Raw genomic sequence first — 21,048 nt, forward strand, 5'->3', positions numbered from 1 at the left:
CTCCAGGGCAAGAAGGCAATACATTTTTATATGATATTTGTACTTGGGTGTTGCATATAAAAAAAATGACAATATGAACAACGAGAGTTTACCTATGTTAATTAAAGTAATCCTGCAATAAATGTTTTTAAAGTCTGTATTAATAAAAATCCATCAAGTGCAGACAATGGATACCTTGCTTTCATAGAACAAAAACGCAAGTCAAAACAAAAGTATTACCACAAAAGTATTCATGAAGCCAAACAACAAACATTTGTTCCAGTTAAGTTTATTTGCACATTCACATTCTTTCATTAATCGCAGCAGATTCACACATAGTTGAAAAGCACATTCTGCAGAAGTCTAGTTGAACATATTTTTAGTACCAGCATTTTCTTTCTTTGTTGAATATTTATGAACTAAACCACGTTATCGAACAACGAGGGGACAGCAAAGCTTCTAAAACAAAAGCCAAGGGTTTTAATGGATCTCATTCTGTGTTTTAAGGAGTGTTTGCCAAAGGGCAGTGTCAGCAGGTTTGTCACTATAAGTCATACTATTAAAGTTCCCTGTCTAAACCACATGTTTCAGTCTGTACTTTAACTCACTGCTGTAAATGCACAGTTGTCCAGTTTTCAACAGGATCACACTGCAAATCAAGGCCTCGAGTGGTACAGTAGAAAAGTGGATTTGAACAACTCAACAATCGCTTTCATAGCACCAAAGTGACTCTGTCCAAAGGTGTTCATCCATTGCTGGACCTATGCTGAGAGATACATTGCTGGACACTGACACACAGCCTAGATAATGTAAAGGAAAACTAACTTAGCCAGAATTATTATTTTCTTCTTTTTCGTTTCATTTATTTTTTTTCCTATGATGGCACAGCATCTATCACCACAATTTCCATCTACTCGTCCTTGTCAGATTTACCCGAGTCACTCTCCTTCTCCCTCCTGGATTCCTTCACCACCTGAGGAAGAAGGCACACATTTAGAAATACTGATTTTCAGATTTTAATCTTCATATTATATCACAAGTCATTGTACCTCTCCATCCCTAGTCTCCACAGTCTTTATCACCACAGTCTTTTTTCCATGAGTGTCCGGAGTTCTTTCATAGTCTGTAAAGACAGTGAGACCCAAATGCAAAATAAAGCTGCTGTTCATAGTAATTCTTGTATCCCTGTTTAGGGATCTCATGAATAGATCCTTAAGAGGATCTATTCATCGAGTGCATCTATTGCATCGAGTTCTACAAGTTTACACTCAGCATGCCAAGTTGAGTGAATCTTCTTGAGTGCAGACAGAACGTCTTTTATCAGATACTGTAGATAATAAGGAAGCTTCAAAATCTACGTATGTTGCTGTGACTCATTGAAAATTAATTATCAGTGCCTAATACTTAATTGTAGCAAGCAAACACAGACAAAAACTGTCCACCCAAGTAAACATAGGGGAACTCCAAGTTGCCTACCAATCAATGAATGGATGTTTGCACATTTCTCAGTGAAATTGGGTGAATGTGATTCTGTTAAAGGGGAGTTTTCCTCTCCACTGTCGCTTCATGCATGCTCAGTATGAGGGATTGCTGCAAAGCCATTGACAATGCAGACGACTGTCCACTGAGACTCTACACTCTTTCAGGAGGAGTGAAAACTGCTTGTCAAGAGTTGATGTAATCTGCTGTTACATTTAACTTTGTAAAAGGCCTTGAGATGACATGTGTTGTGAATTGGCGCTATATTGAATTAAATTGAATTGAATTGAATCGAATTGATTGAAATTGAGTACAGTTCTTTGAGTAGTCTGTATGAAAGCCAAGGCTGCTTTGGAAACAATATAATCGTATCTGTGGTTTGCTTAAAACGAGTTTAGGAAAACTGCAAAATTCATAACCTAATGTTAATATTAGAAGCTTGAAAACATTGCCATTGTTTTGTGATTTCAGCTTCAAAAAAAGGTGAAAAATATATTTCAATAATATAGATTTTTCTGATCAGCAACCACGTTACATCTAGTCCTGAAAATTTTCAAACTATTGTGTAGTGGTTCAGGACAAAGGCCTGCATTTTAAACAGTTGTGCCCTCAAATAACAGTTTTGGTTGAGACGGGCTCATTAAACTTTAACTATTGATCAAAATTAGTTTGGAGAATGAAAGTAGATCTTACCTCGATCCATAAGGTGATTGCTCATACCAATATTGAGGATTGGAACAGAGATCCTGTCAGGTGAAAATGTTTTTATTATGTTGTATACAGTGCAAATATCTAACATTATGCCCATGTAGCAAATAATAATGATATAAAAAGGTTTTCAGTGTCCTCTTTCACCTGCTCTCCTCTCCTTCCAGCAGTTTACGGTAAGTGGCGATCTCAATGTCCAGAGCCATTTTCACATTAAGCAGGTCCTGGTACTCCCGGAGGTGGCGGGCCATCTCCTCCTTCAGGTGGCGGATCTCATCCTCCAGTCGGCCAACGTTGTCCTGGTAGTTGCCAATCTCGTTTCCAAACTGGTCCTCCATTTCACGCATCTGCCTCAGCAGAGCCTCGTTCTGGAAGCAGAGAAGTGGAACGGCGGCTTAAAAATTCTTTGAAATGCTAAATGCATTTATGAGGTGAAAGCACAAGTGGGGTTTGCTCTTACTGTGTTTTTCATAGCATCAATTTCACAGTTTAGAGCCTGAATCTGCCTCCTGGAATCACCGGCCTCCTGCTTGGCCTGCCTCAGGGCATCAGTGTTGCGCTTTGCAGTCTCAGTCAAGTCTGCAAACTGCCGGGAGAACGAAATTAAGCAAACTTAAACAAATGTGTGCTTCTGTGAACCTGTGTGCTGCTGTGTGTATGTGTGCCCCACCTTGGACTTGTACCACTCCTCAGATTCTTGCATGTTCTTCATAGCAATAGTTTCATACTGTGCCCTGATGTCCCTCAGAGCACCAGTAAGGTCCGGCCTGGCGCTGCTGTCCACCTCCATTTTCAGCTGCTGGGTTTGGACGCTCACTTGCACGTCCTGGATCTCCTGCAAGGGAAGAATTTAAAACGAGCAGATTCAGATACAAATCAGGGATGGTTGTTGCATTAAAGGCCCCCAGGGTGACCTCCTCCTCCTGCAGTCTCATACATGCCATTTCCATCATTGAAGCCCATCGGCAAAAACCCATTTTTATTCAGTAACTTATGAGAAACACAATAGTGATCTTATAATACATTTTCTGAATATATGTATAACAAGATTTATTAGAATGCTAAGCATCCCTTATTTTTCCTCATAGAGACTGCACAAGCTATCCTTGTTTAAAGCATTCATAACTCAGTGGCATCAATTGGTCCTGGCATGACCCGTCTAGATGTTTGACATGTCTCACTCTTGTCTCAATCTAAGATGATCATAATGTCTTGAAAGCCTTTCAAATTGTATTTGTGGGTGTTTTTAAAAACAAAGTCTTTTAAAATCTTAAATCACTTTTTAAAACTTAAATTGTCTGTTGTCTGTCTTTTCAGTACAGAATTAGTGAGTTGGGTTCTTAACATGTTGCTTAATCAGCGATGTTCCTCTGCAGCCCATCCTCCTAAAGAACAAGCAAGCAAACAAACAAACAAACAAAAGAAGAAAAAGCCCAGTTTAAAATAACCAATAATCATGAGAAGTGATAAGAACCATCCACCTGAGTGCCACCCTGTTAAATGTGTGCACCACACCACAAGGCGGCGCCAGTTCCCACTGAGTGAAAATGGGAAGGAAAATCAGAGCTCTCCTTTAGGGGCAGCTGAAAGAGGTAATGAGCTGATGTTCTCACCAGAAATCATTATTAATAGACAAAATACAGCGTGCTATATGATTTTGGTTCAAAAACACAACATTCATACCCATGCAGTTTATCTTTCTTGTGGTGAAAAACGAATAAGTAGAAATGTATTTTTTTCTTTGATGGCTGCGCAGTGGGTAGCACTGCTGCCTTGCAGCAAGAAGGTCCTGGGTTCAAGTCCAGGTCTTTCTGCATGGAGTTTGCATGTTCTCCCTGTGCATGCGTGGGTTCTCTCCGGGTACTCCGGCTTCCTCCAAAAACATGACTGTTAGGTTAATTGGCCTCTTTATTTGTCCTTAGGTGTGAGTGTGTGCGTGAATGGTTGTTTGTCCTGTTTGTCTCTGTGTTTCCCTGCGATGGACAGGCAACCTGTCCAGGGTGTACCCCGCCTCTCGCCTATTGAAAGCTGGAGATAGGCACCAGTACCCCTCGCGACCCCAGCAGGGATAAGCATGTTGGAATATGGATAGATGGTTTGTTTGACATGTTTAAAACAATAAAAACATATGGTTTCTTGTAGGGAGAAAGAAAACATGATTCATATGTAAAGCTCGTTCCTATTTCTGCTTGTAGGAGGCGTTGTCTTTTATTTATGCCTCAGAGGTGTTTTCCCAAATAGGATTTTTTTTTTTTTTACAGTGAAGTAAAACAGAAGAAGCAGCACTTACTTCATCATGGAGCTTCTTCAAGAATTCAATCTCATCCATAAGAGATTCAATCTTCCTCTCCAGCTCCAGACGAGACAAGGTAGCATCATCCACATCCTAGATGTTTTAGTTGAGAAAAACAAGTCAGAAACTCTGGAGGTCATGGCGACAAGGACAGCAGTTTTCAGTCTCCTCTAATAAAGAGAAGCAGTGGTTCTTCATGTGCTTGCACACATACAAGCACTCTCATCTTCACATGCGCACACATACAGACGGCATGGGAATAACTGAGTAATTTGTATCATATAGTATACAATATTCTATCATGTGCTTCTTAATTTTAAAGTAAAGTGCCACGTTGAGCCTTCAGATCTCTGTGAAAGGATGAAGAAAATAAACTTGTGTTCATGTCCTGAATTAAATCAGTCAATCAAGCGTCATTCTCCCAGAATATGGTCTCCTATGAGACATCTTTCAAACTCTGAACTCAGTTTTGTACATAATGTTTGCTTCAGCATACCGTCGTATCTACTTCGTTCATCTGAAGAACGAAGGGTTGAATTCAGATATGTTGGAGGGTTTTTGGTGTTCACATCTGTTGAGCTTGATGTCGTCACCAGGTTTGCAAATAACCCCAGACTCTCATGCATTTGTGAATTTCATATTTTATGTAAAGAAAAATGTGGCCATGATATTTTACATAAACATGGCTCACTGTTTTATTTATTTATTTGTTTGTTTTTGGATGTGATAAAAGTCTTAAGTGACATGTTTGGTCATTTGTGCTGTACTATTCTCAGCTGCAAGCATGCTGGTTAACACTGATGTTCTTCCAATATGCAATGTGTTTGTGAGGCGGTAGATTCGAAAACATTTCACGTCATGGCTGAGGTCAGCTTTCTCCATTTCTTTATATTACTCAGTCTATCTATTCACTCTGTTCCCCCTCCACTTGTCCTACTGATTTTTTCTGTTTTCTCTTTTCACATTTTGTGCACTTTCTTCTTCTGATGATCTCTTTGCAGTATGCTATTCCATTAAGTACAGTAGAGACACTATAGTGTATTACATGCAAGAGTAATTTGATAAATAAAAACATTAGTCAGTGTGTACTAGCAGTGGTTACACCTGCATGCAGCAACACGGTTCATGTAAATGTATGCTATTGTAACACTAACAATTACAGACGCACTGATCAGATTCTGGATGGCCGGTACTGATTTTTCTTTTATATCTATTCTGCTGATTCCAATTTAGACCAATTTTTATTTTCCAATTTTTTGAAGATTAAAATAAACTAAATAAAGAAATAAATCTGCCACAGGTTTCTTGATAGAGGAATTCAATGTTGGGTAAAAAAGGCCTCTTTGACATCAACATAGTTTAGGCCATGTGAATTTGATCCCATGATATAACTGTAACCTTAGCTTTGCTACATAGCTTTCAAGGCGACAGTGAAAGGCTTTCTAACAAATCAGCAGAAGTTTCTGTGTGCCTGAATTCACCCTATATGTTTATAGGTAAAGTTGCTTTAATTAATAAGGCCATATTGCTGGTATATACCAATACTTTTATTAAAATATTTAAATCCCACTAGCATATTTGTAAAATGCAGTGCTTTAAGCAGCATTGTGTAAGGTTTGACCCAAGCATTAGCTTAATTTGAGATGTATTAAATGATTTTTCAGGTCAATGTACAGCACTTGGCCCGTATCGATGCTCTGTCCAGGCTGCCCTTCTCAAAATCTCACTTATGTAATTTGAGAGGGTCTGATCTGTCGCTGAATGGGTCATGTGACCTAGGGTGCTGCTCTAGGTCACATGACCCATTCTAGGCATAACAACAAAACAAAATAGATATGACACTTACCTGAGCAGACATATTTTTGCTCCTCTGATGTAGGATTTAATCTAGAGGGGTGAATATGGCCTTTTCTCTTATAGTAACTCAGTGACTTCTCAATCTGCTCGTCCAAAGTGGTCTGCTATCAGATTCCAAAACACGGAGGGACTGTTTAATTTTTGCAGCAGTGCAGTGTTGCCAGTGGCCTTTAGGGGAGCTAAACCTGGAAGTTACAAGTCTAGCGCCCCTAGTGGCTACAAGTTACACAGCTCTGCTTTAAGTGTAAAGGCAACATTTGTTGACTTTTTAAATCTCACTCAGTGCTTCTAGGTTGGGAAGCTGATCAGTATGTGACTGTCTGGAGTTTTACAAATTATTTGATCTTGTATTTGAATTATCCAATCCCATTAGATTTCCACACTGTAATACCACAGTGGCATTAATATGAAAGTGTTAGAGATGGAACATGGCGCAGCACCTAAACATTCAGCCTGTTATCTGAGACTGTAAACATTGGAAAGAATATGATAATCATCACCGGCTTACCTTGCGGAAGGCAACCAGGTTATGTTCAGCGTCCGCCCTCTTCTGGGCTTCTTCCTCCAACCTGAGAGCAAAAAAAAATCATTAAAATAATAGGTAGGTTCCTGCAGGGCAATACGATCCAATTTCTTTTTTTTTCTAAGAAGGAAGAGAGATAAAAAAGCTTTTTGATGGTGAGGAAGCCTCCCTGTCAAAGGTGGCGCCAGGGCATCAGATGGTGAAAAGCTTCCTGGATCAATCTGGTAATTTACTGCCCAGTTAAAAGCATTTGGTGAGTGCCCACTGGGACCACCGGCTGCTTTGTTGAACTAATGCGGCTTCTCTGCAGGTCACTGAGGTCATGTCCACAAACCAAATTAGGTTGCATACACACAGCCTGATTTCTAGAATCCAAAAAGATTATTTTAATATAACATTTCCATAGTATTAAAAAATAATTTATGAGTATATTGAGTTATGTTCTGCTCCTACGATCAGGGACGGCGGATGTGAAATTTAACAGGCTCTTGGCCAGCTATCATACAATAATAGTAATGTCTATTATTGTGCGCAGTCCATGTTAAATTAATGACTAAAACTAGAAACCTCCTCTGTGTTGGAAATGAAGATTAAATGAAAGAGGAACAGTTTCATTCAATTTCCATCTGGTCTATTTATAGCAATGATCCTGCACAGTCAGGTACAGTTCACTCCTGCCATTAGTCTTAGGAGGGTTTTATGATTTTCTGACATATTAGCAGTGTTTGAGCAGAGGTGGGCATAAAGTATTAGCTGGCCCTCTGCTCTCATCTTTAATTCATGCTGTGTTACACGGGGCCAATTTTGTCCTAATGGGCTATCTGGCACCATCCCAGCAGAGGGACACTGGAACACACCTAATGGAGTTATTGAGTCACATTGATTTTTCCTGACGCTATTCTTACTGAACTACTTTTTTTTTTTTTTTTTGCTTTCGTCCCGTCTACCTCTCCCCTTTTCTTCTTTCCCCTTCCTGCCTCCCAGCCAGCCCCACCCTGTTACCAATCCCTCCACCCTCCATTACTTTGCAACATATTCTGCACCAAGTTTTATATCTTCTAAGATTTAGAACTGCACAAAACATCTTCAACGTGACATGTGCAAATCCTCAACCCTGAAGTTGTGCTCGGATGCGATATTTGTTTGTTTGATATTTGGTTACTATATTTCAAGCGTAATGCATTCCCATTCTGGAGGTGATTAATATATTTGTCTTGACTTTCCCTGCCATTCCTGCCCACCCCTTGTATTGATTTTCTGGACTGAGATGGGAAGGCGCTCATAAAGACCTCAGAAACTCATGATAATGGAACAGAAAGCTAAAACTGAGCAAAATGTGGTGTAATTATAGCTGATTACTTCATCACAATATCATACAGTTCATGCTATTCAAGCAGGAATGTTACCCAAGTACACTGTATTATGTGTCAACGTTTTCTGTGGATCCGATGCAAGGACAAATATCTCTGCTTTATGATGTCGTCAGTAAAAATGGTTTTCCATCATGCACGACGGCAGGCTACACTCTTAATGCAGTGCAGCATCCTTTATCAGGTTGCTGCTGGTGTGCCACGCCCTAAGCTATGAAGAGCTCAGAGGACGATGACTCAGTCCTCGATCTATCTGTGCTGTCTAGGACATGTTACCCGCCTGAAATATCCTCTAGAGCTTCAGGGAAACAGATTTTTTTTGTTGTAGTGGCAGTATAATGCTGTGGGACTGCTGTCTGCACTGCAAAAAGGGAACTAAAAGTAAGTTGAATTTATTTATTTTTTTTTTCTTTTTTGGGGCTTTTTTGCGGCTCTAATGGCTCGCTTTTTATGAAAGTAGGCTGACAGGAAGGGGGGTGAGACATGCGGCAAAGGATCGCAGGTTGGATTTGAACCTGGGTCGACCGCGTCAAGGACTAAGGCTTTCGTATATGGGTCGCGCGACCCGCTGCGCCACGAGCGCGCCCCAGTAAGTCGAATTTTCTTGAAATAAGTTTATTTGTGCTTGATTTGAGGAGGTAGGATTAGACGATCTGCCAATGGAATAATATTTTTTTGCACTTAAAATAGGAACAACTCTTCATCATCTCATTTCAAGTGCAAAATATCTAATTATCTTATTTTAGGCATCAAAATATTAATTCCATTGGCAGATCATCTTGCTTTCCTGCTCAAATCAAGGACAAATACATGCATTTCAAGACAATTTGACTTACTTTAAGTTCCCTTTTTGCAGTCTGCCAGTCTGTCTGTCATCCATACCCACCTCTGCTTCAGAAGGGCCAGGTCCTCGGCGAGGTTGTCCCTCTCCAGCTGGTACTGGTCCCTCTCCTTGCCGACGGCGTCCAGCTGGCGCCTCAGCTCCTTCACCTCCTCCTGGAAGAGCTCAGAGGCCCGGTTGGGCTGGCCGTGCTGGTACTGACCCTTGAACTGGTTCAGCTCCTGCTGCAGAGCGCCGTTCTGCTGCTCCAGGTAGCGCACCTTCTCGATGAAGCTGGCGAAGCGGTCGTTGAGCTCCTGCAGCTCGGCCTTCTCGTTGCTGCGCGTGGCCAGGAACTCCTGGTTGATGGCCTCAGCCAGGGTGAAGTCCACCTTGTCGTAGGAGAGGCGAGGGGGCTGGGGGGCGGGACGGGAGCGCTGTTGGTGGTAAGAGGTGGAGCGCATAGCCACCGCGGGTGAGGCTGAGCGACCGTAGCGACCTCCAGACATGGGAAGGCGAGAGGACACGGGGGAGAAGGAGGACAAGGAGATGGGGTGAGGGCTTCCAAAAGTGCGCCTGTAGGAGGTGGAGGTTACGGAAGAGTGGCTCATGGTTGCTCTGGTTCTGTTCTCTGCCGCAGTGAGAGGATAAAGACGTGGAGGCTCTGAAATGCTCCCGAAGCAACAGGACATCAGACTGAAGACAGCTGAGGGTTTTTATGCTCTCTGCCCCCCCTCCCTCAGCTGTCCTCACCCAACCCGCTCAAAGCCTTCCTCTCTCCATCCCTCATCACCATGCACGCATTGGCCACTCCCTGCCCCTCGGAGACGGGCCCTGCCTCCCTCCTTGCTTCCTCAAACTTGATCTCTATCAACGCATCTCCATCCTTTTGATCAGATAACGTTGCTCTAAGCCAGATTTAGCTTCTGTTACTGATCTGTCTCCTCCTCGCATCACACATTGATGCCTTGATTGTCCCTTTTCCAGCTGATTAACCAGACAGTTATATACATACACACACACACACACAAACACATATATATATATTTATATAGAGAGAGATTTTTTGTCACATACGTTTTCACTCCTACTTTTATTCCTGTCAGTGGTTTTGTTTCAATAAGGGGATTTGAAATCCTAACCTAAACTGATTCTCCTGGATGAATTGATTTGATTATTTTTTTTCCCCTCTGTCCATTTGTCTCCCTGCCTCTCGCCTCTGTGTCGGACTCTCCTTTTACAGTAATGGAATACTTTATTGATATTCTGGCCCGTCTGGGTTGGAGCCGTGACTCTGCAGTTATTGTATGCCTTTGGAAAAAAAAAGCGCCATGTCCAGTAATCCCAGTCAGGTTGGAGTTTTCAGACCATTAGGTCCATTTAGTGCGAGGGGTCGGCTGAAGGTTTTTAGTCCAACGGGTTCATGTCGGGGCAGGACGCTCGGTTGACACAGGAAACACACAGCAACTGCTTTCATTCTGACTTTAGACAAGCCAGCTTTTAGTTATATATGAGGACTAACCTCATTTATAATGTATTCTACCTCTTGAACTTCCTCTCAAGCGGTCACGTTACAATCATAAACTTCATGTGTTTTATGTGATGCAACAGCAAAAATGTAACCGTCTAACATTTCTATCTCTGCAGACTTCTCTTTGTTATGTTCTATTTCTTTTGTAAAAATGAACTTAGTTTGGTTAAAACAGGGTTCTGAATCAGACCATGAGGTCTTTTAGCCTCTCCTTGGGGCTCTTTATAAGAAAATTAAACAGAATCCACAACCATTTTGATTTTAGAGGTACTACTGATATGTACATTAGATAGATAGATAGATAGATAGATAGATAGATAGATAGATAGATAGATAGATAGATAGATAGATAGATAGATAGATAGATAGATAGATAGATAGATAGATATCTTTATTGTCATTTTGTATGCACAAAGTGCGTACAGAACGAAATTTCGTTTGCATACAGCTTGAAAAAAATCCCTCCAGAAATGATTATAAAAATCACAGTAGATTGCACAAATTTTCAGGATAAAGATGCAGCAGCGATTTATGTAAACAATTGAAATGACAAACAATGTAACAATGTAAACAATGCATGGGAAACAGACAGTGTGCTATTCACGGTATCCAGATGCAGCAGCAATTTATGTAAACAATAGAAATGTAAATTATGTAAAACAATGTAACAATGTAGACAATGCAGGGGAAGTAGACAGTGTGCATTATCCCATCTCATTAACCCTAATGTACATTAGGGTTCATATCAATATACGGTATCAATATTGCTGTTATGGCCCATAACCTTTTATTTATCTGTATCATATTTCCCTACCCTTTGGGCAGCATGAAACAATGACCACACAGTTTACCTTCTCTATTTTTATCACCCAAATATTTCTTCAAACTTGTCCTTAGATTATCAGAAATCTTCCCCCTTGACACTTTAGAACTAATCCAACACTTGATCAGATTTAGGGTTTTAAATCCTTACAGAAAAAATATCTGCTGTTTTATAAAAAACTTTGAGCTCAGAAGTAGTGTGCAGTTTACAAGTAATTACTCATTGTTTTTGTGGCTTGCCTTTTGTAAATTATTTGGTTAGGCTTGCTTTGTTTCCCATTTACCCATTATTTAGGCACAGATTCTATAGTATTAGAAAGGATTTATTTCTCTATGTGTGATTCTCCATGCTTATTGTTTTAATAAATATCTGAAAAGTAAAATAAACTTCTTCTCCTTTACGAGTACACATCTTAAAAAATCCAGTAAGGTGTAAATTATGCGAAAGATAATATTTAAATTATCATTGTGCCATTAGACTTATTTGATTATGGTTATGATGTTAAAGTCTTTGAAAGCATCTAAAATGTGCTACACAAAGTAAAAAAAAAAATTGTTGTAAATTGTTGTGATTTTTTTGTAACAAAAGGAATTTATAATTCCTTCCTTTTACTCTGATACCCCCAATAAAATCCAGAGCATCCAGCTGCCTTCAGAAATCACCTAATTGGTAAAGTCCATCTGTGTGTAATCTAATGCAACAGCTTCAGAGGTTTTGTTAGAGAACATTCATGAACAATCAACATCATAAAGACCATAGCAGACAGGGATAAAGTTTAGGAGACGTCCCAAGCTAAGGACATCTTTTGGAGCACTGTTTACTTTATCATCATACACTGGAAAAGCTACCTAGACTTGACCCTCTACCCAAAAAAATAACAGGCCAGTTGAGTGAAGCTTCAATCAAAGAAGCAGCCAAGACGCCTATGGTAACCCTGGAGGAGCTGCAGAAATCCACAGCTCAGGTGGACAAATCTGTTGCATTTGCTGCGCACTCTGCAAACCTTTACAATTAAGCCACGTTTACATTCTGAGCTGATTAGACAAAACGACAAAGGTTGGTTTTAGCCAATCACGGTATCAAATAAAAATGTAAGCAGCAGGTGCCATGAGAAACCACAAGAAGTAATGCTGGTCAAGGTACTTCTTGCTGTTCTACTTTTAAAGAAGAAATCATGGATTCTGACAAAACAGATGTGATAGCAGCAGCTACACGTGTCCTCCTGCGCTGCCATGGTTATGTTGGTTCGGCTGTGGGCTCAGCAGCCCTTACTTTCATCAAAACTGTATGTCCCGCCTTAAACCATAATACTGCAACATGATTGGCTGACTCGTGCTGGGTAGTTACTCAAATGTTTGGGGCTGGAGCGGGACAAAATGGGTTGTTGCGTGTTTATGAACGCAAAAATACCGCAAGCATTCATCTTGCTCTCAAGGTTACATGTTTACAGTTTGCCTAAAAGCCATTTAGGGGACACAGCAAATATTTTGAAGAGGGTTCTCTGATCAGATAAGACCTAAACTGAATGTTTTTGTCTTCGTGTAAAACAGGGGTCACCAATCTTTTTGAAACTGAGAGCTACTTCATTGGTGTTGTGTCATACGAAGGGCTACCAGTACTGACCATTGAACTAGACGAATCAAAATTCACCTTAACCTTATGTAAAATAAACACATTTTTCATGCTTTGTTGTAGATAAATTTGATATAGACCACCACATGTGGTCCTCCAGGCTAGTTTTACACCAGGGGTCACCCTGTTTTCAGTGAATATAGAGAAATGGGGTGGAGATTCACCCTCCAGCAGACAATAATCCCAAACACTCAGCCATAGTTACAGTGGATCGAAGCATACTTATAAGTTTGAATGGCCCAGTCAAAGTCCAGACCTAAATCCAATGGAAAATCCCAGCAAATGCCTAAAAATGGATGTTGACAGATGCTTTCCATTCAGCCTTGCTGAGCTTGAGCTATTTTGGAAATAAGATTAATGTTACTGAAGAAGGTCAAGTTTCATCAGACCATTAAACTTTTCTGTAGAAGGCATTTGGTCAGCACCGACTTAGTAGTGTTGACTTTCTAAGTCTAAGATGTTAACAGACTCTACTGTAGAGGATGGCGCTGGTGTTCATCAAATGTGTGAGCCTTGGTTGTTTCTAGGTTGTTCCTAAACATCTTCACCAATTTCCCTTGGTTGAAAACGACACTTTGTGTCAATTGATTGAAACTTGGACACAACTGGACGTTCCAATATAACCATGACCCAAACATGTATCTGAACTAGTTTTGCAATGAACATAGGAGGCTAAAATCAAAGTTCTGGTATGGCCCCCAACCTCAGTCCAATTAAACATCCATAAAATTACCAAAGGCATGTTTGTGCCAGGCAACTAATTGATGTAAGTAAGTGGTAAGAGGTTAAATGTTCTGCAGAATTATTTCAGACGCTTGTACAAAACCTGTGGATTATCTGCTACTTGCTAAAGGGCATTTGAAATATTAATAGGAGTTTATGTATATATCTGAGTCTGCAGATGTAATTTTGACCAACACGTGTGCACTCAATATATGTTTTCATTGAAGCATATGTTATGATCATCCATCCCTGGAAAAGGAGTAGTTCAAATACATCTTAAAAGCTTCAAATTAGGACGACACACAGGTCTGCAATGGTTGTATGTAAACTTCTGGGACAGAACCAGCAAACCGGGAAAATGGAAGAAGAATGGTATGGAAAACAGAATACAAGAAAAAAATATATAATACAGGAAACACATAAAGACACATAGTTCAGATCAAAGCCCTCTAAAGATTTTTTTTCCTGAACGTCACATTTGAGGGTTTTAATATTGAAAAAATGATTAGGAAATGCCATGAAGCTACAGTTGCAAACCAGTTTATGTATGCAGCATCGCCTGTGTTTAAATCAAATCAGATTTTACTACAGAGATGACTCCCAACCCATTGTTATAGAGGATGATCAAGAGTGACCATTGCCCCGAAATGAAATCTAACTTTTCTCTTACTTTGCCTCGTGATTGATATTCCTAAATAGCTGTTTCTATATGAAACCTAACACACACACCGGGTTCAGTGTATTGAAGAGGGAACAGATATCTCACCCGACAGTGTCAAATTACCCGAACTGGATTCGTGGCTCCTGTGGGATTTGCCAGAGAAGCAAAGGGATCATTTGCTAATGGTAGCATCTGGCTGGGGGGTTAATGTTACTCACACAAACCACAGTGATTCTCTTTTCTTTTCTCTGCATGTAAGTTTATGTGCCTGACATGCCCACTGTTAAACAAGAGCACAGACATGCAGATAGTCTTAACAATGATGAAAAAAACCTACAGCAGCTGCTGCACAGGCAGGATTGGAGGAAGCGAGGTCCTGGTCTGTGCAGACAGAGGAGTGGGGGCTGGTGAGGGGGGAGAGTTCCTAACCATAAAGCCGGTTGATTAGATTACAGAGCAATGTCTAACAGGCCATTTCTCAGACGCAGAACCAGACCTCGGCTAATGCAGCCATGCAGGAGAGACGTGTACATGTATGTGTTGATGCTAGACAGAGAGACACAATAAAAGACAAGTTTATCTCTCACACAAGGAGCAGAGATGGGATTTTCTGAAGGAAGAGGAAACCGAATGCTGAAATCCTTTGCAAAACTCCAATTTCACAATGCAAGTAGTCAGTGTGCAAATGTAATTGTTAAACAGCTTTGTGATCGGTGTGTTTAGATCATTTTCTGTGTGGGTCACATGATCTGCTCTTAAAGATAATTTGAAAGGAAGGAAAGACGTGAGTTTTGATAGTTCACAAATTGATGAACGATAATCTCTCATCTCCTTTAGTGTTTTCCTCTTTTTCCGTCTGAATCTCTAAACCTTTTGGTCTTTTTTCCTGTTTTTCATGTCTTTATATATATATATATATATATATATATATATATATATATATATATATATATATATAGTTAGGGTGTGCATGTGTGTCAGATGTTAGGTTTATGATATGTTACACTTAGAAATACAATTGAGCATCAATGTGCACCAGTTGGGGCACAAAGGGAGGAGAGCACCACACCCAGTCGACACAGAGCATGCTCTGTATGACATCAACTTTATGCAGGACTGTCTGCAGAACCACATCACACACTCAGAACAGTGTGTGAAGGTCCAGTCATCTCATGCTTTACTGTTTATGAACTCCTGATGTGGATGTAAATGACAAGTATTCAACATAATTGTAAATTATATATTTTAAACTAATCTTGATCTGATTAAATCAAACGGGGACCATCGTTTTGTTAATCCTTGCCATGAACATAAAAAAACGAAACTCAAGCGGTAACATTTATATTCCAATTACTTTTTACTTACATTTCTCCTGTCAGTTTTTTTGTGAATTAATTCCTTTTACATGATCCACATAAAAAACTGTGATTTTGCTGTGACCCAATTTCAATACATGAATTAGTCAATAATCTCTTATGATATGAAATAGATGGAGGCAGAAAGAAAAATGAAAGATTTAATGATGTAAATGTTCAAATGTTTGAATTTAAGACAGAGTACGAGGATGCAAAACTACTTAAGAAATCCCAAAGTTGTTTTTACTTTGACAGAAAAGGAATATATTTTGAAACTTGAATTGCCATGAACATGTTTTTCTTTGAGAACAGAAGCTAATCTTTAAAACAGCTTTAGGAATATAAACTATGACCACAACATCATAGTATAATAAATGCTGCCAAAGCATTTACACTAAACATCAAACCGAACACATCGTTTTATGGTTATTTGAGGTTGGTCTGTTCTTGTCTTTATTTAGCAAAAAAAAAAATTTTTTTAAATATTACTTTAATCTTTGCTACAGTTACAGCTACAAGACTCTACCAGTCACTGCCTTTACATATCTATAAATGGAAAATGTTGTTTAAAGGGGGCATATCATGCTTTTTAATACCTTCCTTTTCACATTGAAGTCATTAAAGTGGAACTGCAATATTTTGGTCTCAATTAATCGTTATTTTTGCCCCACAGTCCCCCTTTTTACTCCATTTCTGAGGTTCGTCTGAGAGCGACAGGAGTAATAGTAGGCTATGTAACCTGTTACATAGCCTACTTGCTACGGCTACAGTTAGCTGATTGGAGAAAACACATCACTGGGAAAAGCTACACCTAAGATTTGTTATTTGAGTTCAACCCTCCGTTACCTTTCTGCTCTGAGCTGTGAACAAAACACCCAGCTATCAGCTGAAAACCGACTCCACTCACAAAACCAACTAAGCGCAGAGCAATTCCAGCAGGGGCGGATCAGCGCGTTAACGATTCAGCTCGGTCCGACACCAGACAGTGAGTTAATGATTCAGCTCGGCAGCAGCATCCTTGCACTCTCTGCAGGTGGAAGAACCCGTCCGTTTCTTGAAGGCCCGCTGCCCTGCTCCGTGCAGTCTGACAGCGTAGAAATGAATTATTCAGGTAATCATTGTGCAGATACATTTTTAGCTTGTTCTATTGATCATTGTGGGGGTGAATTACAACGTGAGGGTATGAATTACTCCGGTCTGCATGCTTCAGTGCTAAATCTGCAACAAAGTCTCAGATGTGGAAAATTATGTGATTTATCTTTTTAACCTCTAGTGGACGGTGTTATATAGTTACTCATAAAGAGTGGAGTCAGTAAAAATAATCAAATTTGCCGTCACTACGCAGAAGGAGGCTTCTCACACCCAGCCCCCCCTCCAGGTTGCAGATTGTTCCACTCCACCTTGTTCGGCCATTTTTGCAGTATGCTGGGGGCGGAGTAATGAATTGTGTGGGTTAATGAAAATAGTGGATTTGTGAAATTGTTGAGCCAGAAGTTCATAACCTTGTCTAGTTGCATACACTGTGAGATTGTTTTTCAAAAAAACGTGACAGAAAACAGAGAAAACCGAACGCCTTGAAAAACATGATTCAAAAGGAATACAAAGATATCTACGCACCTGCTGGACAGACTGCATTCAGCTCTTCTACGCTCCTAGAGACTTCAAGTACACAGAAAAATGTATTTAAGGGCTAAGAAAGTGGATTTTTGCACTGTATGTCCCCTTTAAATTAAGGAATCCTTTGAGGCGTAAAGGTGAGGTATCATAGCTAAAAATACTGAGCCGATTGCCAAGCATGGTGGTGGTAACATCATACTGAGGGTCTTATTTGCTGTCGTTAGTACTGATGCTTTTGCTCAAAGTGGGTGGAATAATAGAGACAGAGGGCTCTCTAGATGGTTACACAAGTAGCTTTGCCAACAGGACAATGGCCCAAACATCAGTGTTGTAGTCAAGTCACTATGCCTCGAGTCCAAGTCCAGGTTCGAGTCTCCAGTGTTCAAGTCCGAGTCAAGTCCAAGTCATTAAAAAAAAATCTGAGTCGAGTCCGAGTCAAGTCCACTACTCATCCGAGTCAAGTCTGAGTCGAGTCACTATTGATCCAAGTCGAGTCCTTATTGATCAAGTCGAGTCCAAGTTCCGCACTAAAGTAAGCATAGCCTACATGTTTTTAAACTAAAAAAAAAAAATCCACACTCCACCACATTGCACTAATAATTTAGATATTAAAATCATACACCAAATAATATTCAAATGACATATTAAAATTATAGCCTAATGATATAAAAAAAAGTCGAGTCTTTTTCTCAGTTTCCGAGTCAGAATGATCTGAATGTAGGAGTCCGAGTCCAAGTTCGAGTCATCAGTGCTCAAGCCCAAGTCAAGTCACGAGTCTCTAAATTTAGCTAATGACTCGGACTCGAGTTCGAGTCTCGGACTCGAGTACTACAACACTGCCAAACATTCACATCAGCTGGTTTTAAATGGATAAAACAGACTAACATCAAACTTCTGGAATAAGTCTAATTTCAGCCCGTCTGAAGATTTCTGGATGATATTTTAAAAGCTTGGATTTGTATCAGAAAAACAATTTCTGAAGCTTTCTAAAGAAGAGATGTCAAATACTCAGCCAGCATTTTGCCAGAGCTTCTTTTTTTTCTTTTTAAACGTGTAGTTTCTGTTCACCTTTCCAAGAAACTCTTTCCTAAATGTTGGCAAGCAAGTTTCCACAGTTTTATTTTTTTATGTACAGTTTAAACTGTATATTAGATTAGAGGAAATCCACAATAAATACGAGCTTGTGCACTCAGTTCTTCTTTTTAAATTTCATTTAATATTATAGAATCCTTCCACCCCAAAATTTAAAATGCACCATTAAAGGTCCACAATGTACATTTATATCCATGCAGAGTAAATATAAGCTGCTAACCTGCGCTAACTTATCAGTCCGTCTGCATTTGAATCCTTCACTACTCACAACATTATGACAATCCCATTTAGATGCATAGAAAGGTGAAAGGTACTGCTAGTTCATTATAATAAATGGGTTTCAAACCAAGCTGAATACTCTCTATGTATTTACATCCCATGGTGAAGGGTTTAAACACCTTAGCGAGGCACTGTATGGTCATAGCAGGAAGCAGTGCTGCTCTTCTGCTCAATTGCTGTAAACGTTTCTGCACAGCGGAGGACAGATGAAGGTAATTACATCCCTTTCAGATCGGTTGCTAGGGAGTGGCGAGCAGCAAAATTCGTTCAAATAAATCATAGCTTCGTGGCTTCCGGGGAGATGTCCTCTAAATGACTCATCTCAAATTTGGCCGCTACAGTAATACAGCAGTCAAAAAAAGCCAATCGGTCAACAGAAGGACACATTTTAAGTCCAGACAGCCCTAATAATAATTAATAATAACAGTGTCGGTTTGGTGTGGCAGTAAGATAGCAATCATCTACTATCTGCAAAAAGTGAAAAGATCTCCCTGTCTCCCTGAAGGGCTGTTGGCCTGTAGAGTAAGAGGTGCACAGAGACGGCTAAACAGCATTTGCTACATGCACAGCCGAGAGACATGCTAGCAGCTCATTGTGATGAATCGTCTTGTCAGGCAATTACTGTAATGGAGTGCTGCAGGGTTACACAAGCATGTTGAGTTAAGATTCATGTGAACTGTAAGTAAAAAGAGAGATTAAGGAACACTGTGAGACTGACAACGTTAATAACCCATGACAATAAAAGTGCGTCTGTATGTTTAGGTTAAAAGGCTCAAGGATATGGATGATTTCTCAGTCATCCCTTCCTATTGTTGAAACACAAACCCCTCTAACTCCAGGACCCTAACCCTAATTTTAAGAATAAGGTGTAATTATTTATAAAAGCATGATAATAAACGATATAGCAACATGGAGTTAAAGTAAATCATTGTTTTGTTTTAATTTAATACATGCTGCTTTTACTTCCTCATTGCTCTGCTTCTTTGTTTCCATCAGTGTGGTGAGGCCACAGCTGTTTCCATTAAATATTTTACTGCAGTGACGTCAGCTTTTATTCCTGCACTGCAGTGTGTCATCGAAGATTGTGCATCGGTCTTCTATAAGTTATTGCATGATCATAATCATAAATCTGTTTATGGTCAAGAGCAGAGCGCAGAGAAAAGTATTTGTATTGTAAACCTTGCTCAGAACAAGAGTACCAGCCTGGTATCAAATGTAAATGGTAAATGGAAAAGACTCATTCTTCTCTTACTTTTACTGTCAGGTAATGTGCAACCGAATCCAGGTCCAACTTTCAATAACTTTGACACACCTGAAGAATTCAAAACCAGATCAGGTCTTGGTATTTTACATATTAACTCTCGTAGTCTCTTGCCCAAGATAGACCTAATTAAAATCTGGATTGAATCTACCAATACAGATATTTTAGTCTTGACGGAAACATGGTTAAACAAATCCATTACAAATAAAAATATTTCCTTAGAAGGTTACAATGTTTTTCGCTGTGATCGCCTTAAGAAAGGTGGTGGTGTTGCCATCTTTGTAAGGAGCAATTTTCATGTCACACTGTTATCCTCTGTATCTATTCCTAAACAATTTGATTTTCTAGCCCTAAAAATTGAATTCACTAAGGCTCAAAATATTACAGTTATAGGGTGTTATCGACCACCTTCTGCTGTCTGTGATGCACTTCCAAATTTGTACAAATATCTAGCTGACCTAAATAATAATGAATTTGTTTTATTAGGAGATTTAAATCTAGACTGGTTGACAGCATCTTCAGATAGTTTAAAAACTATCTGTGATTCTTTAAATATCACCCAGTTAATAAACTACCCCACTCGACCCAATAACAAATGCCCATCAAAATCATCACTCCTTGACTTAATTATGACAAATGCTCCGCATAAATATACAGGGACAGGAGTTTTTGCAAATGATCTTAGTGATCATTGTGCTGTAGGTATAGTTAGAAATCTCAAGTTACCAAAATCTAAGCCTCGTATTTTGAGCAAAAGAGATTTAAAACACTTAAATGAGCAAGCTTTTATTCATGATTTGATACTTTTTAACTGGAATAGGGTTTCTCTTTTTGATAATGTAGACCTTGCCTGGCAGTATTTTTATGAAGAACTTTTAAGACTAATAAATAAACATGCTCCTGTACGTAAAATTAGGGTGAAGGGAAGAAATAATCCATGGTTTTCCCCAGCTATTGGGGCTCTGCTTAAACAAAGAGATACAGCTTGGGCTAGAGCAAGAAAATTCAATACTGAGGAGAGCTGGCTTTGTTTTAGGAAATTGAG

The 21,048-nt window shown here is 39.7% G+C and overlaps 1 protein-coding gene across 1 annotated transcript; it reads right to left on the reverse strand.

Moving 5' to 3' along the window:
• Window positions 1-252: 252 nt before the first annotated feature.
• On the reverse strand, window positions 253-9,745 carry prph (peripherin). Its single transcript, XM_012881146.3, has 9 exons — window positions 9,096-9,745; window positions 6,825-6,885; window positions 4,457-4,552; window positions 2,837-3,001; window positions 2,627-2,752; window positions 2,314-2,534; window positions 2,152-2,204; window positions 1,029-1,102; window positions 253-952 (listed from the first exon to the last, which is right to left on the reverse strand). The coding sequence occupies exons 1-9, from the start codon at window positions 9,719-9,721 to the stop codon at window positions 890-892; spliced, it is 1,485 nt and encodes a 494-aa protein (XP_012736600.2). The 5' UTR covers window positions 9,722-9,745; the 3' UTR covers window positions 253-889.
• Between the last annotated feature and the right edge of the window lie 11,303 nt (window positions 9,746-21,048).

Source organism: Fundulus heteroclitus, chromosome 20 (genome assembly GCF_011125445.2).
Source record: "Fundulus heteroclitus isolate FHET01 chromosome 20, MU-UCD_Fhet_4.1, whole genome shotgun sequence".
Classification (NCBI taxonomy): domain Eukaryota; kingdom Metazoa; phylum Chordata; class Actinopteri; order Cyprinodontiformes; family Fundulidae; genus Fundulus; species Fundulus heteroclitus.